This window comes from Oncorhynchus mykiss, chromosome 12 (assembly GCF_013265735.2).
Source record: "Oncorhynchus mykiss isolate Arlee chromosome 12, USDA_OmykA_1.1, whole genome shotgun sequence".
Taxonomy (NCBI): domain Eukaryota; kingdom Metazoa; phylum Chordata; class Actinopteri; order Salmoniformes; family Salmonidae; genus Oncorhynchus; species Oncorhynchus mykiss.
Genome location: NC_048576.1, coordinates 44,577,050 through 44,593,623, shown reverse-complemented (window position 1 = coordinate 44,593,623; position 16,574 = coordinate 44,577,050). Strand labels below are relative to the sequence as shown.

The 16,574-nt window shown below is 39.5% G+C and overlaps 1 protein-coding gene across 3 annotated transcripts; it reads right to left on the bottom strand.

Annotated features, from left to right (window-relative positions):
• Positions 1-347: 347 nt before the first annotated feature.
• LOC110537660 (homeobox protein otx5-like) lies at positions 348-9,976 on the bottom strand. Of its 3 annotated transcripts, XR_002475665.2 has the most exons (4): positions 9,501-9,975; positions 6,599-6,774; positions 1,864-4,304; positions 349-1,784 (listed from the first exon to the last, which is right to left on the bottom strand). XR_002475665.2 is itself a non-coding variant. In XM_021623870.2 (3 exons), the coding sequence occupies exons 1-3, from the start codon at positions 9,580-9,582 to the stop codon at positions 3,660-3,662; spliced, it is 879 nt and encodes a 292-aa protein (XP_021479545.1). In that variant the 5' UTR covers positions 9,583-9,976; the 3' UTR covers positions 348-3,659. The 3 variants fall into 3 exon arrangements, 2 of the variants coding, with proteins under 2 accessions (XP_021479545.1, XP_021479544.1); XM_021623870.2 differs by having other exon boundaries at positions 348-4,304; positions 6,599-6,750; positions 9,501-9,976; XM_021623869.2 differs by having other exon boundaries at positions 349-4,304.
• Positions 9,977-16,574: the final 6,598 nt, after the last annotated feature.

Sequence of the window (16,574 nt, the reverse complement as noted above, 5' to 3'; positions counted from 1 at the left end):
TTCCATTTTTTATTTAACCTTTATTTAAATAGGCAAGTCATCCTCCTACAAGGGCTAGGATAAAAAAAACATCTATATTACATCTTCGTAATCTAGCATGGGTAGGATGGTCATCTGAATCAGGGTTAGTTTGGCAGCTGGGGAAGGTAGTAGGACTTGCCCTAGCTGTGTGTGAAATGTGGTGCCTCTATCACAAAAGGCACAAATTCTCTCAAATTTGATACTAATGAATATCAACCTGGTCCTGCAGAGGTACGGTGGTGTGCAGGGCTTTTCTCCGGCCAACACAGCACCAAAACACCTGGGGTGTATTCATGACGGAAACCATTTACTGTTTAAGAACCAAACGGAGGCAAACAGAGCAAAATGTGAGTTTATTTTGAACACATTCAGGTATGTCCCTCCCCGTTTCATTCCATTTGCTCCCGTTTAAGAAATGTTTTGCAACAGAATCGGTGGAATGTATACCACCCTGATACAGCTAATCAACTCTAGGTCTCGATAAACTCAGATGAATGAAGTAGTTTTGTGCTGGGCTGGAGGTAAAACCTCCACGTCCAGTAGCTCTCCAATGATCACCAGGGTTGGTGACCATTGTTTTACAATTGTTTGTTTTTTAAAACTGGTTTATACAGGTTTATGTTGTATACATATACCACTTGACCCACTCTTTATTTTGTGAATAGCGTTTATTGTGTGAATAAGTGTTTCTTTGCATTAGGGTACGCACATCTCGTCTGAACTAAGTTCTCCATCATTGAGTTAGAGTAGTCATTGGACTCAAAAGTTTAAACTGATGTGGTTGAGTGTTTGTGTTCCTTATTCCCTAAAGAGAAAGGAAATGCTATATTTTAAGGGGTCATGATTTGGTGATTTACGTCTTATGTGTTAAGGGTTTACAGTTTGTGAGTATACTTCAGATAGAAGGGCAGACAATGGGCAACATTTTAAAACTCTTTGCAATGGAAAAGAAGATATCAGGGTTAGTTTTGCAGCTGGGGTATGTAGTAGGACGTTGTTGTTTGTGATGTTGTTTGTGATTGGACAACTCCAGCTAGTCCCTCCCTGTGTGTCTGTTTGGTGGTTAATGAACACGACCCACATTGGGAATGCTGTGTCTCTATATTCACCTTCCCCAAGGTCTGCTGAGTGCTGCTGTCCTTCCTCCATCCCCCACCACATCTGCTCCTTTCAGAGATTACTGGCAACATGTCTGTCTGTCTAAAACTCTCTGTGCTGATGACGGGCAGATTACAACCGCACTGCACACTCTGAGAGAGATTAACCAATCAGGACCCAGACAGAGAGGGCAGGGATTAACCAATCAGATCACAGAGAGGGAGGGCAGAGGGATTAAAGTGTGGGATTAACCCAGCGAGTTGAGTGCGTATGTGGTGTGCGTATTGAGTGCGCTATGGAAAACTCTCCAGTTTCCCTTTTCTCAATGCTATACTCTATTATGTTTGTGTTCAAAGGAACTCTTCATCAATTCATCACCCTCCTATGTTATTCACTTGCAACATTGTTAGATAAATATACTTTTGTTCCACTCTGAAAAACAAAGTTATTCTGTTCTATAAATTAATAGGTTTTTCATTTTCAGAGTCCATATTTGTCCAAGTTTAAAGTAACAAATTGTTACTCTGTCACCTAATGAGGAATCTAGTCATCTTCAGATACTGTAACATTTTTATGGAATCCATCATTTGCAATGTCTAGATTTCAACACACATTTGTAATGAAGATGTCGTATTGGCAAAGATAGGAACATTGCTGCAGAGTAACTCAGTGTCCATCGATTTTATAACACACACGAACACACACACACACACATCGCATACACATTGAATACACATATTGTACTCACAAACAAGTATACACCCGCACACAAATGTCCACTTGTGGTCAAATTGCATGGCATGTAACCAGGTCAACTAGGGATTACTGAGTTGTAAGAGTTGTCAGAAGAGGGGGGTGAGGTGGAGTAGTGGGGGTGTGGAGGGAGGCAAAGGGGGATAAGAGGCTGGCAGAGATGAAGGGGAATAGATGGGTTTGAGGGAAGGGGTGGGATACGGCAGGAAGTAAATGTTCTTTGTGTTACCCTGAGGGACGATAGACAATACTTTATGTCACAGATGACAGCCTTGGTTGTTCTTTGGACATTGAACAATTTTTGTAAGGAAATAAATAAAGAGGAAGTGATGACATCTCTGAGTCACTCATTTTCCTCTATAGCAGAGTTTGAGTTGATCTGAAATATGTTTGAACCATGGCCTGTGTGTTTAAATCAGTTTCTAGTTAAGTCTTTCCCATATAGTATTATCATCAAGGGTGTCCTTCCTTCTTTTTATAGGGTATACTTAGCTTTTTTCAAGGAGAAAGGGAAAAATTGAGACCATTGGTAGAGGAGATTGAGAGACATGTAGATGACCGACAAACAGGGAAAGAGACTGCGAGAGAGAAGGAAGAGGAAAAGAGGGGGAGAGATAGAGGTAGAGAGAAAAGAGAGAGAGATGGGGAGGGAATGAAGGAGGGAGAGAGATAAGGAAAGAGAGATAGAGGGGGACAAAGGAGTAATCCTGACTAATTCACTTAGGGCATTGCTAAAGGGAGGGTAAGAGGATTGGGCCACTCCAGAATCAGATCAGCAAAAATACCTGACAGCAAGACGCACTCGTGGGCCAAGGGGGCAACACAACAGAAACTACACGCACATAATATAACACATAACAACATGGCCACTTGTTAAGTTCTGGGTCAGTTTTGTACTTCAACTCAACCAATTTAAAATCCAAATAGGGAATACCAATACATGATGTACAGTATATTTGAATGCAAAAAAACCTGAACCCCTTCATATAAATTGTGAAACGAAAATGTCACTCAAACTTGTAATCACAATGACGTTCGTTGGGCATAAATGTAGATTCAAAGTTAGCTTTAATATTTCACACAAAAAAACATAGAAGCCATTTTTTTTTCTCCCATCAAAATGTAATAGCAACGACACTAGCCTAACACCATAGTAACATGTTAGCTCCAATAGCCTAAAAGTAACCAAATTAAGATTTAAATTGTAGCATATATAACAACAACTAAACTCAAATTAACACTGATAGTCTTTCAGAACAAAAAAGAGAGAGACTAAGAGAGTATTAAAGCCCTGTGAATATGATCTATTGATATGTTTCTTGAAAACAGCAGAAAAAAGAACAGAGGAATGATTGAGTATTGCGTGGTTGTATCAATAGAATTCTCTTGAGGATGTCTTTCCATGACAGACCAATCAATGCATCTGAACCATGGCCTGTGTGTTTAAGTCCGTTTCTAGTTGAGTGTCTTTCCATATAGTATGATCCTCAGGGGCATCCTTCCCTTCTACTGTATGAGAAATGAACTGGACCTGATCTCCTGCATTCACAGTCAGGAGGTATCAATTATATCCCTGCGTCTATCTTCTCCTCTCTCACCTGAATGGAAAACACATTCTACAGGGGTTGTAAAAACCAAGATTATAAATGAGAAACAAAACTTACAAACAAGAAATAACCAAAACAAAGTAATCTGTCAGAATAATTTGATCGTATTTGATCGTGTATCTGGTGAGGGCCTCATTCATTCACAACTCCTCCCACTCTTGTTCTTGTTCTTGTTCTTCTCTACAGCACCTGGAACTTCCACGAATTCTGGTCTTTGTGGTCCAGGCAGTCCATGGTGCTGAAGCCCAGCTTCCACGCCTGCTGGTCTTTGTAGTCCAGGCAGTCGACGGAGGTGAAGCCCAGCGAAGCGGCCGTGCCGTAGCCCTGGGAGGAGAGCGAGGCGGGTGACTGGCTCAGCGAGCCCCCCATGGAGGGCACGGTGATGGGGCTGAGGGCGCCGTTTGCCGACAGCTGTGAGTGCATGGGCGAAAGGTAGGCGCCACAGTCCAAGCCTGTGAAATAGGAGGAGGTGCCGGCGTAGCCCTGGGCGTAGGCCTGAGGCTGGCCGTAGCTCATGGGGTAGGCAGAGGGCCGCTGCATGCAGGGCGCCGAGGAGGCCAGAGGGTCAGGGAGTGGCGAGATGGCTGGGCTCCAGATGGAGATGGGTGCATTGCCAGGGTTGTTGCCACTAGTGGGCAGGGAGGGGCCTGATGGGTCGGGGGAGGGGCTGTAGGAGCCAGAGGGGTTGTTGGATGAGGGGTCGGGGCCATTGCTGGGCTGGTCCTGGGCCGGTGACGCCTTCTTCTTGGGCGGGCGGGGCTTGGACTGGCCGCTGCTCTGCTGCTGCTGCTGGCGGCACTTGGCACGGCGATTTTTGAACCACACCTGCAGAGACCGAGACAGACAAACACAACCCCTTAGAATAGAGAAAGAAAATATGTAGAAATTCTGTGATTGTGAAAGTAAGTTGTTTGGTGGAGGGAAAAGGACATCATGTTACTACATAATTGTTGATATATCTGTCACTATGCCAATGTGCACCTACAGATGTAGGATCTTCATTTGATCACCCTGTTGCAAGAGAACTTTATTGAAATGAAAAAAACTTGTTGTATATTTGAGGTTTAAAAATGCTTCTGAAGTTGATTTTCCCTTATGAAAATGTATCATTCCCTACAAAATTGTACATTAATTATACCATTGAGAGTTCTAAAGGTACTCGCACTCAAATCATGAAAAGGAAGAATCAAAGGAGGCTGATATGCTAAAATAATATACTTTATTTAATCCATGCTTAAATTATATCAATCAGCCTCCTTGGGTTATTCCTTTGTATGGTTTGAGTGCGAGTACCTTTTGAACTCTCGATTGTAATGAATGGACATTTTTGTCAGGGTTGATTCATTTTTTTGTAAGGGAAAAACCTTTTGAACTTGATTTTTTTCTCCTACGCACAACCCACCTTTCTTACTAGCTTGAAAGCAAACCCTCATACTGGCTGTCTACATTAATTATAATCCACATAATATACTGGCTCAACTTAAGATCCTACATCTGTATACTCTGTGATAGTATTTGTGTGTCAAAACCGTATCGGACAGAACTGTGAGCTAAACTGTCACGAGTGTGGGATGTGTATGTACAGAGCATTTAGTAGGCTACATGTCCTTCTACAGTCTTTACCACAATACTGGTGAATTGTACTCTGAGAGCATATGCCACTATCTCTTCTTTATATTTTCATATTGGCTACTTTATCTACAGTGCCTTCAGAAAGTATTCATACTCTGACTTATTCCACATTTTGTTGTGCTACAGCTTGAATTCAAAATGGATAAAATATATATTTTTCTCTCACCCATCTGCACACAATAACCCATGATGACAAAGTGAAAACATGTTTTTAGAACTTTTTGCAAAGTTACTGAAAATGAAATTCAGAAATATCTCATTTACATAAGTATTCATGCCCCTGAGTCAATACATGTTAGAATAATCTTTGGCAGCGATTACAGCTGTGAATCTTTCTGTGTATGTCTTTAAGAGCTTGGCACACCTGGATTGTCTAATATTTGCACATTATTCTTTAAAAAATTATTCAAGAGTGGTTAAGGGCGCTGTACTGCAGCGCCAGCTGCGCCACCAGAGACTCTGGATTCGCGGCCAGGCTCTGTCGTAACCGGCCGCGACCGGGAGGTCCGTGGGGCGACACACAATTGCCCTAGCGTCGTCCGGGTTAGGGAGGGTTTGGCCGGTAGGGAAATCCTGGTCTCATCGCGCACCAGCGACTCCTGTGGCGGGGCGGGCGCAGTGCACGCTATTCAAGGTTGCCAGGTGCACGGTGTTTCCTCCGACACATTGGTGCGGCTGGTTACCGGGTTGGATGGCGCTGTGTGGCTTGGTTGGGTTGTGTATCGGAGGACGCATGACTTTCAACCTTCGTCTCTCCTGAGCCCGTATGGGAGTTGTAGCGATGAGACAAGATAGTAGCTACTAAACAATTGGATCCCACAAAATTGGGGAGAAAAAGGGGTCAAATTAAAAAATTGAAAAAAAAAAAATTCTTCAAGCTCTGTCAATTTGGTTGTTGAGCATTGATAGATAGACAATTGCAAGTCTTGCCATAGATTTTCAAGCTGATTTAAGTATAAACTGTAACTAGGCCACTCGGGAACACTTAATTTGTCAGGATGCATGTGATGAAATAGTCTTATTCTGTACAGGCTTCCTTTTCTTCACTCTGTCATTTAGGTTAGTATTGTGGAGTAACTAACTCAGTTTTTTTCCTATCACAGCCATGTAACTTTTTTTACAGTCACCATTGGCCTCAAGGTAAAATCCCTGAGCAGTTTCTTTCCTCTCGGGCAGCTGAGTTAGGATGGACGCCTGTATCTATGTAGTGACTGGGTGTATTGATACACCATCCAAAGTGTAATAAATAACTTCACCATGCTCAAAGGGATATTCAATGTCTGCTTATTTTATTTGTACCCATCTACCAATAGATGCCCTTCTTTGCGATGCATTGGAAAACCTCCCTGGTCTTTGTTGTTGAATCTGTGTTTGTAATTCACTGCTCGACTGAGGGACCTTACAGATAATCGTATGTGTGGGGTACAGAGATAAGGTAGTCATGAAAAAATCACGTTAAACATAATTCCATCATCATTAGACCGTACCTGTACACGCGACTCGGGGAGGTTGATCTTGAGGGCCACCTCCTCCCTCATGAAGATGTCGGGGTAGCGGGTCTTGGAGAACATGGCCTCCAGGATATCCAGCTGGTTGCGTGTGAAAGTGGTGCGCTCGCGACGCTGCTTCCGCGGGGTGGCTGAGAAATCCAGAGACACAGAGACTGTGTGACAATAATGGTATGATGGAATGGCATTAATGGACAGTAGCACTCCTCAGTGCTCAAAGTGATTGACATTCACATTGCATTTCATTAGGCTGGCAAGTCATACAGTTCATTGGTAAAGGGATGTAGCTATATCTGTTGATAACAGTGGTATTGGTTTCAATATCTATCATGACCACTCTCTATGGTAAAACAAGTCATTGGGCAATGTCATAGCCTATAGTTTCTATTATCTTTATGGTATTTTGAGATATCCAAATGAATCATAGCCTAGTAATAAAAAAAAGGCACAAAAAAAAGAAAGGCACATATGCTAATGTTGGCTATGAGAAAACTATTAGTTTCCTGACTAGTCTTTCCCCATATATGGGAAGATATGTGTTACACTAAATGGTGATTGTGTGCTAGTTGAAGAAGTGTTACAACTGGTGATGATGGTAATGGCAGATGCAAAAATAGAAATGTTGACACAGAAATGCATAGCCGAATGTAAAGGACTACTCTGACATTTATCCAACCTGGACTATCGACATTGTTTTTTGTTTTATTCTCTATTCTTTTCAATTCTCACAATGATTTCATTTTTTCTTTTTGAATAGGAATCGCTTTTATTTCCTACCCTTTGTTGAATATTGTCACATGAACAAGTCTCAAAATAATCTATTATTAGTAGTATTGATATTCTTATTGATATTATCATTGATATTCTTATTCTTATTGTTGTTGTAGTTATTATTATCATTATTATGTTATGTTGTTATACATTATTAAAATCTCTACAGGATCGGTGTCCCCCTGTGGGACGGTTGAGTTAACGTGCGCTAACGTGATTAACATGAGATTGTAAGTAACAAGAAAATGTCCCAGGACATAGACATATCTGATATGGGCAGAAAGCTTAATTCTTGTTAATCTAACTGCACTATCCAATTTACAGTAGCCATTACAGTGAAATAATACCATGCAATTGTTTAAGGAGAGTGCACAGTAATGAACTTGAAAATGTATTTATAAACCAATTAGGCACATTTGAGCAGACTTGGTACAATATTTTTTACAGAAATGCAATGGTTCATTGGATTAGTCTAAAACTTTGCACATACATACAAAATCTACATTGCGCCTAAACTGGAATTATACATTGTGGCCTTTCTCTTGCTTTTCAAAGATGATGGGGAGACCAGAGCTAATGTGTTATATTCTCCTACATTAATTTCACATTTCCACAAACTTCAAAGTGTTTCCTTTCAAATGGTATCAAGAATATGCATATCCTTGATTCAGGTCCTGAGAAACAGGCAGTTAGATTTGGGTATGTATTTTATGGCGAAAATTTAAAAAAAGGGTCCAATCCTTAGGGGCTGAAAAATCCATGGTGCATGGACATAATGCATACACTGCACACTGTTTTACGCATGAGCAGCGTCAAGCTTTGGCCAATGTATCCCGAGAAAAAATATAAACGTAACATGTAAAGTGTTGGTCCCATATTTCATCAGCTGAAATAAAATACCCCAGAAATGTTACATACGCACAAAAAAGCTTATTTCTCTCAAAATTTGTGCACAAATTTGTTTACATCCCTGTTAATGAGCATTTGTCCTTTGCCAATATAATCTATCCACCTGACAGGTGTGGAATATAAAGAAGCTGATTCATTAGCAAGATCATTACACAGGTGCACCTTGTGCTGGGGACAATAAAAGGCCACTTTAAAATGTGCAGTTTTGTCACACAACACAATGCCACAGATGTCTCAAGTTTTGAGGGAGCGTGCGATCGGCATGCTGACTGCAGGAATGTCCACCAGAGCTGTTGCTAAAGAATTGAATGTTCATTTCTCTACCATAAGCCTCCTCCAACACAATTTTTTGGCAGTACAGACCTCACAACCTCAGACCACATGTAACCACTCCAGCCCAGGACCTCCACATCCAGCTTCCTCACCTGCGGGATCGTCTGAGACCAGCCACCCTGAGGAGTATTTCTGTCTGTAATAAAGCCCTTTTGTGGGGAAAAACTCCTTCTGATTGGCTGGGCCTGCATCCCCAGTGGGCGGGCCTGGCTCCCAAGTGGGTGGGCCTATGACCTCCCAGGTCCACCTGTGGCTAAGCTCCTGCCCAGTCATGTGAAATCCATAGATTAGGGCCTAATGAATTTATTTGATTAACTGATTTCCTTATATGAATAGTAACTCAGTAAAATCGTTTAAATTGTTGCATGTTGCATTTATATTTTTGTTTTAGTATATATATATATATATATATATATATATATATATATATATATATATATATATAAAAATGCAGTTTAGTTGGGCCAACTAACGCACTTTCAACATTTAGATAATAAAGAATTTACCACATTTTTTTCAATTTACCAATGTTTTTTCATTTTTCAAATATATATATATATATATATTTGAAAAATGAAAAAACATTGGTAAATTGAAAAAAATGTGGTAAAGTCTTTATTATCTAAATGTTGAAAGTGCGTAGGCAATGGAGATAAACACAATGGTGCAGTTTGAGGCCATGTGGCCGAGAATGATATGTGCGCTGGAGATGGGGGTATGAGCAGGTGGGTCTGGGCATGGGTGATGTTATCGTCGTTTTATGTGTATGTTTTGTGTTGTTGTGTATGTTTTTTAAAATCAATTCTGACAAAAAAAATACAAAAGGAGGTAAATGACAATAAAAAAAAGGTAATATTATTTTACTCACATGGGTATCCAGCGGTGGTGTGTAGCAGGTCCATCCCAGACATGTTCATGGCGTAATGGGGTTGCTTAATGTAGGACATCATCCTCGCACCGGGTTTTTATGCCTTCTCCCTCACTTGGTCGTCTCTCTGAACAGGCACACACGACGGACTTATTTGGCTATTTCCCACTAGTCCCTCTCCGTTGGTAATGTATTGAAGTTTAGGTCCCGCTCCAAATCGACCTCGCCAAGTGACAAAGGTATCTTGAGATGTCTCAAAGTTATTTGCCTTTCTTTATTTTCCCTCTTACTGTTTCTCACTTGACTTGTCGAAAACACAAAAAAATGTAAAGTGCAACCCTCGTGACAATTGCGCACCGCAGTTTAGGACATAGTAGAGTGCGCGGACTCTTATATTTTGGCGCGCCAGGAGCAGGTAAAGGTGGGTGCTGCCGGTGAGCGGGGTGATGCCACGACACTGACTTATTTTACAGACACGGTGAGCTAATTAAAGGTACCAAGTGGACGCACAGAACCCCCCTCCCTCTCTCTCTTTCTCGCTCTATTTTGTCTCTGCCCATCCCACTACACTTCATCGCATCATCTATTAAACTTTTATTCACAGATACATTTACAAACAATTTTGCAGATAGGTCTACTTTTTCGTAGTAGAAAACGAAATATGTCACATTAAGATTTTCGCATTCGTCACATTTCCATGGAACAAAATAATATACGCCCTGGGCTGATTTATCTTTGCTTAGTAATGGGTTGGGTAACGTTTTTTGTTTTTGTTGAACATATGTATATTTCAAACTATACATACAGGGCTGTAGCAAAAAATAATATTTTGTAGTCTACTTTTTCAAATGCGAGGATTTATTAACGACAACTGATAAACATTCGTTCTCTAAACATTTGAAATCGAGACATAATATTATAAATTATACCGAGGACATATTTGACCTAGGACTATATTAATATAGTAATTAAAATGACTGAATTGAGTCCATGGTTAATATATTGCATTACTCAAAAAGTATATTCCCATTAAATTCTCAAATAAGCCTATAATTTTATGTTTCAATTTGTAATTATAATTTGAAAATCAATGAGAAATTAGTTAATGTTGGTCCAGAGTCATTTCGATTAGCCTACTTTGGAATCAAATTAAAACGTTGATGTAATTAACTATCCTCTGAACCAACATTTTATTCATAATTTCTTTTGACTTTTTTGTGATACGCCGAAAAATATTTCATATTCGTTTAATTTGATCTGTAAAAACATGTGTTTTTGCGATGTTTTCACGGGATTTTTGTAGAGTTATGTTGGCCCAACTAAACTGCATTTTTATTTAGAATATGGTGGACAATAAACATGTTGCCAATAATTTGACAAATTAAGCAAATTTTATTTAAATTAAACTGATTTGCAGTTTTTTTCAGTTGCTTTGGTGCAATTTTCACAAGTATGTGGTAAATGTTCACAACTCTTACTACAAAAATAAAAACAGATATTCAAAAAGGCAGTTGTTTCAACAGCACATGTTAAATTGACTAAGTACAACACACAAAATCATACGGTCACTTTTCACCAAACTGAATCAGTGCTTCATTTAGAAATAGGCCTACATGTTTCACATTGCAATACATGTTCATATAAAATAATTGCCTTCCACATTACTTGAAATGATCCTCTTCTAATCTGTTAAAATACATTTTACTCTGAATTAATCCGACTGCTCTTAATTTATAATAATTTAACCGTTTGGTAATCACATAGATTTTAAACTGGTTTGTCGATGTATGTCTATGGTGTATAAACATATAAAGTATGATATATACGTAATGTATTATTATGATGATGATGAATATAGATTTTGCCTGACAGGTCTGGATTGATGTTATTGCATGCCTCATCCTTGCCCCCAAGGAGGGTGGGGCTCATGGGGATTACAATCATACATCTTCTACCTCTATTGTAATCATATATTGTATTTTACAGTATTGTATTGTACTTATGTATTGTAGTGCTTCTGTACGTGACTCAGTTTGTAAGAGCATGGCACTAGCAACAGCAGAGTTGTTGGGTTTGATTCCCACTGGGGTCACATATGAACATTTGTGGACTCTGTTGTCACTTCGGGTAAAAGTGGCTCCTACGTAAATGGCATATATTACGGTGTTACAGTATTGCATTGGCCAATGCAATTTTAGTAACGCAGTGTTACCTAACTCCCCATAAAAAAACGTTATTTTGGATAGGGGATGCATTTGTTACATACAGTACAGTACATATCTGATCTTGTCAATATCAGATTTACATTTTGTAAGTGATTATCAATTAAGAGCAGTCATATTAAGCAATAGTCAAATGTATTTTCAAAAGTAATGTGAGCATTGCCTTGTGAAAGGCAATTACTTTATATTAACAGGAACGTGTATTTCTAGACGAAACACCAATGACATTTGATGAAAAAGTGTCTGCATGGTTTTGTGTGTTGTACTTAGTCAATTGAAAATGTGCTTATAGTTTTTGAAACAACTGCTTTTTTGAGGATATATTTTTTGAATGTTGTACTAAGAGTTGGGAAAATGTACCACATACTTGTGGAAATTGCACCAAAGTGATTGAAAAAAACATGGGAAAAAAGTTTTGAATATGAAACTTGCTCTGTTATAAGTGTTATCAGTTTGGAGTTTTGTAGTAAGAGTTTTGAAAATTCACCAGAAACTTGTAAAAATAGCACCAAAACGATTGAACACAACTGTAAACAGGATGGTGATTGTTGCACAATCTTCAATATGTTCTTCTGTTTAATGGTAATTTCAATGATATAACCATTCTCTAAGAATATAACTTATGCTTTATTAGCATATTACAACTTGTAGCCTAAATGTCCAAAATGTATATTTTGGTTTTTAGCCTGGCTGAAACTCAGGAATGTGGCTTCAACTTTGATTCTAAATTGCAGCTCAAGGTTTTCAATCAGTTATTGAACAGGTGCATCACACATTAAATTGCTGTTCATCAAATCAAGCCTTTCACGCATTCATTGACACATCATCAAAAGATTACAGTGAGCTGTAATAAACCAGTGTAAAAACAAACACACACTCACAGATTCACAAACATCCACAAAGCTAATTCGATGTAGCTATAATAATATACTTCATCTGAAAAGTAAGTATCTTATCTTCAAATAAAGTCAGGCAAGAAAGAGCAATCCATTCAGTGGCAGAGGGAGAGAACAAGGATAGAGAGAATGAGCTATCAGCTGATAGAATAAAGAGAAGTATAGACAACTTGGACAGACAGACAAGAAGACAGAATGGCATGTAGGTATAAAGACAGACAGACAGAGAGGTGTAGAGATGTACAGACAGCTGGCAGACAGATATAAATGAAGAAAATATAGATATCTTCTACACATGCAACTCAAAACAATAAAAGTTACAGCAACAAAAATACTTTACATAGACAGAAAAGACAAGTCACCAAACTCATGAAACGAGCGAGATGGAACAACGACCGCATTTTTGTGGACTAACATCATTGATGCCCATGTGTGTGTGTGTGAGTGTGAGTGTGCCAGTGCCAATGTGTTGGTCAACAGTTCAAGCTAAGAGAAAATTAACTACGTGGTTGTGGCTTTCGTTAGCTGTCTTTTTGGAGATCAATGTTGATTAATATTTGGACAAAACAATAATTTTAAGGCTGGATATTTTCCTCAGGATTTTTTTTGTCAAATAAATATTTGGTAAAATCCAATAGTTAACCACTTTTGTTCTAAACTTTTTTGATATTTCATTTTTATTGACAGTCAGCAACTATTCAGTGTCTACATATTGTCATAATACAGATGATTCAGACATGCAGCCAGGCTAGATTGTGGAACAGCTGCAGGAGCAATTAGGGAAGTAGAGGAAGAGGACTGAGCCCCCGTAATCCTTGGCCACATGCTGCCACGTGCCGCACCCCACATGCACACATGCACTCACGCACGCACACACACACACCAAATTACGCTACGGGAGAGCTTTGGGATGGAATTGTTGAAGATGGTGCAGTTAGAGAGACAGGGAGATGGAAACAGATTGAGGACAGAGTGAATCAGGTGAGAGAGAGAAACCGAGAGAGAGAGAGGGAGGGGGACAGGTAGACAGAAGTGATTACAGAGAATCGGCTAAGGCGGTCAAGGAGGAGGATAGGAAAGAGGAGGGGAGGAAAAACACAGGTAAACTCAGAGAGATTGAGAGTAGGGAGAGTTGGAGGGAGGAGGAACAAGGTGGCAGAGGGAAGATGGGGGTGAGGTGGATGGAGGGAGGGAGGGATGGAGAGGGGGAAGCAGGTGAAGGAATAAAGAGGGTGAAGGAGGGTGCGGGCCGTGTCCCCACTGACACACTGCAGTGGTTAATCCAGATTAGAGTGTCTAAAATGGGTCGGCTAAATCTGCTGGCCAGCCAGTAATGCAGACTGCTGTCAGTCCCAATCACACACACACACACACACACACACACACACACACACACACACACACACACACACACACACACACACAAACACACACACACACACACACACACACACACACACACACACACACACACACACACACACACACAAACACACACACGCACACATCCCCAACCCAGTTGCAATTATATTGCAACAATTTTGCATAGATTTTTTGGTAGAGATGGAGACGTTAATCCAACATGTCAATTTCTAATTTGTAGACAAACTGAAATTAAAACCAGACTAAGTCATTGGCATGGATGAGATGGAACTATCCAAGCAGAAGATACATCTCCTTCAAATGTTTATATTTGGTTGTGTTGACAATTCAATATACAGTTTGTCTACAAATGAGTCATTGATATTGTCGGATTCATGTCTCCATTTTAACCAAAAATCTAAATGAAAGAATAGGCCTAATTCTAATCTAATCAAACTTTAAATCCACTTTAAATTAAGTTTGATTTGATTTAGCCCTATTCTTTAACTTCGATTTTTGGTTGAGATGGAGACTTGAATCCAACATTAAAAATCCTTAATTAACATAATACAAAAAAGTCCCCATCAAAATCCACCAGTTTAATGATTAACTTGAAGATATATTTGAAATCAACCAAAGCTTGAAGTCCTAGGCTTATATGTATTGTCTATTTTTTTTTTTTATCCTGGGTTGAATTGAAACAATAGCTGTTGATGACTTTGCAAATGCAATATAGGCCTAAATAGTATTATTGATGATACATTACTTATAAAGTATGGTTACATTTCATTTGCTCTTTTTAACCTACCCTGATTTCAATAGCAACAGTGATTATATTTAGTTATTAAGGGATCTCTTAATAATCATTCTCATGATAGCACATTGGTAGTGGTCAGTGACAAATATCAAAGCTAAGCAGGCTGGGCTTGGTTAAAACCCTGGTATTGTTTGTATTTGTTATTTATTAGGATCCCCCATTAGCTGTAGATAGATCATTTTTCATTAGGATTTGATTTATTAGGATCCCCATTAGCCGACACCAATGGCAACAGGTAGTCTTATTTGGGTCCGACATATAACGAAAAATACATTACAGACAAAAGACTCAATTTACATACATTTAAAAACATTATCATGTAATGTAGTGTGTGTGTGTGTGTGTGTGCATCAATCAGTTACACATACACGTCAGTATATACACACAACAAGTAGGTCACATGGGGGAGAGGCGTTGTGCCATGAGGTGTTGCTTTATTTGTTTTTTTAAAACCAGGTTTGCTGTTCTCTTGCACTATATAACGTGCATTCGGAAAGTATTCAGACTACTTGACTTTTTCCACATTTTGTTACGTTACAGCCTTATTCTAAAATTGATTAAATTGTTTTCCCCCCAATCAATCTACACACAATACCCATAATGGCAAAGCAAAAACAGGTTTTTAGAAATGTTTGCTAATTTATATATATATACAGTGCCTTGCGAAGGTATTCGGCCCCCTTGAACTTTGCGACCTTTTGCCACATTTCAGGCTTCAAACATAAAGATATAAAACTGTATTTTTTTGTGAAGAATCAACAACAAGTGGGACACAATCATGAAGTGGAACGACATTTATTGGATATTTCAAACTTTGTTAACAAATCAAAAACTGAAAAATTGGGCGTGCAAAATTATTCAGCCCCCTTAAATTAATACTTTGTAGCGCCACCTTTTGCTGCGATTACAGCTGTAAGTCGCTTGGGGTATGTCTCTATCAGTTTTGCACATCGAGAGACTGACATTTTTTCCCATTCCTCCTTGCAAAACAGCTCGAGCTCAGTGAGGTTGGATGGAGAGCATTTGTGAACAGCAGTTTTCAGTTCTTTCCACAGATTCTCGATTGGATTCAGGTCTGGACTTTGACTTGGCCATTCTAACACCTGGATATGTTTATTTTTGAACCATTCCATTGTAGATTTTGCTTTATGTTTTGGATCATTGTCTTGTTGGAAGACAAATCTCCGTCCCAGTCTCAGGTCTTTTGCAGACTCCATCAGGTTTTCTTCCAGAATGGTCCTGTATTTGGCTCCATCCATCTTCCCATCAATTTTAACCATCTTCCCTGTCCCTGCTGAAGAAAAGCAGGCCCAAACCATGATGCTGCCACCACCATGTTTGACAGTGGGGATGGTGTGTTCAGCTGTGTTGCTTTTACGCCAAACATAACGTTTTGCATTGTTGCCAAAAAGTTCAATTTTGGTTTCATCTGACCAGAGCACCTTCTTCCACATGTTTGGTGTGTCTCCCAGGTGGCTTGTGGCAAACTTTAAACAACACTTTTTATGGATATCTTTAAGAAATGGCTTTCTTCTTGCCACTCTTCCATAAAGGCCAGATTTGTGCAATATACGACTGATTGTTGTCCTATGGACAGAGTCTCCCACCTCAGCTGTAGATCTCTGCAGTTCATCCAGAGTGATCATGGGCCTCTTGGCTGCATCTCTGATCAGTCTTCTCCTTGTATGAGCTGAAAGTTTAGAGGGACGGCCAGGTCTTGGTAGATTTGCAGTGGTCTGATACTCCTTCCATTTCAATATTATCACTTGCACAGTGC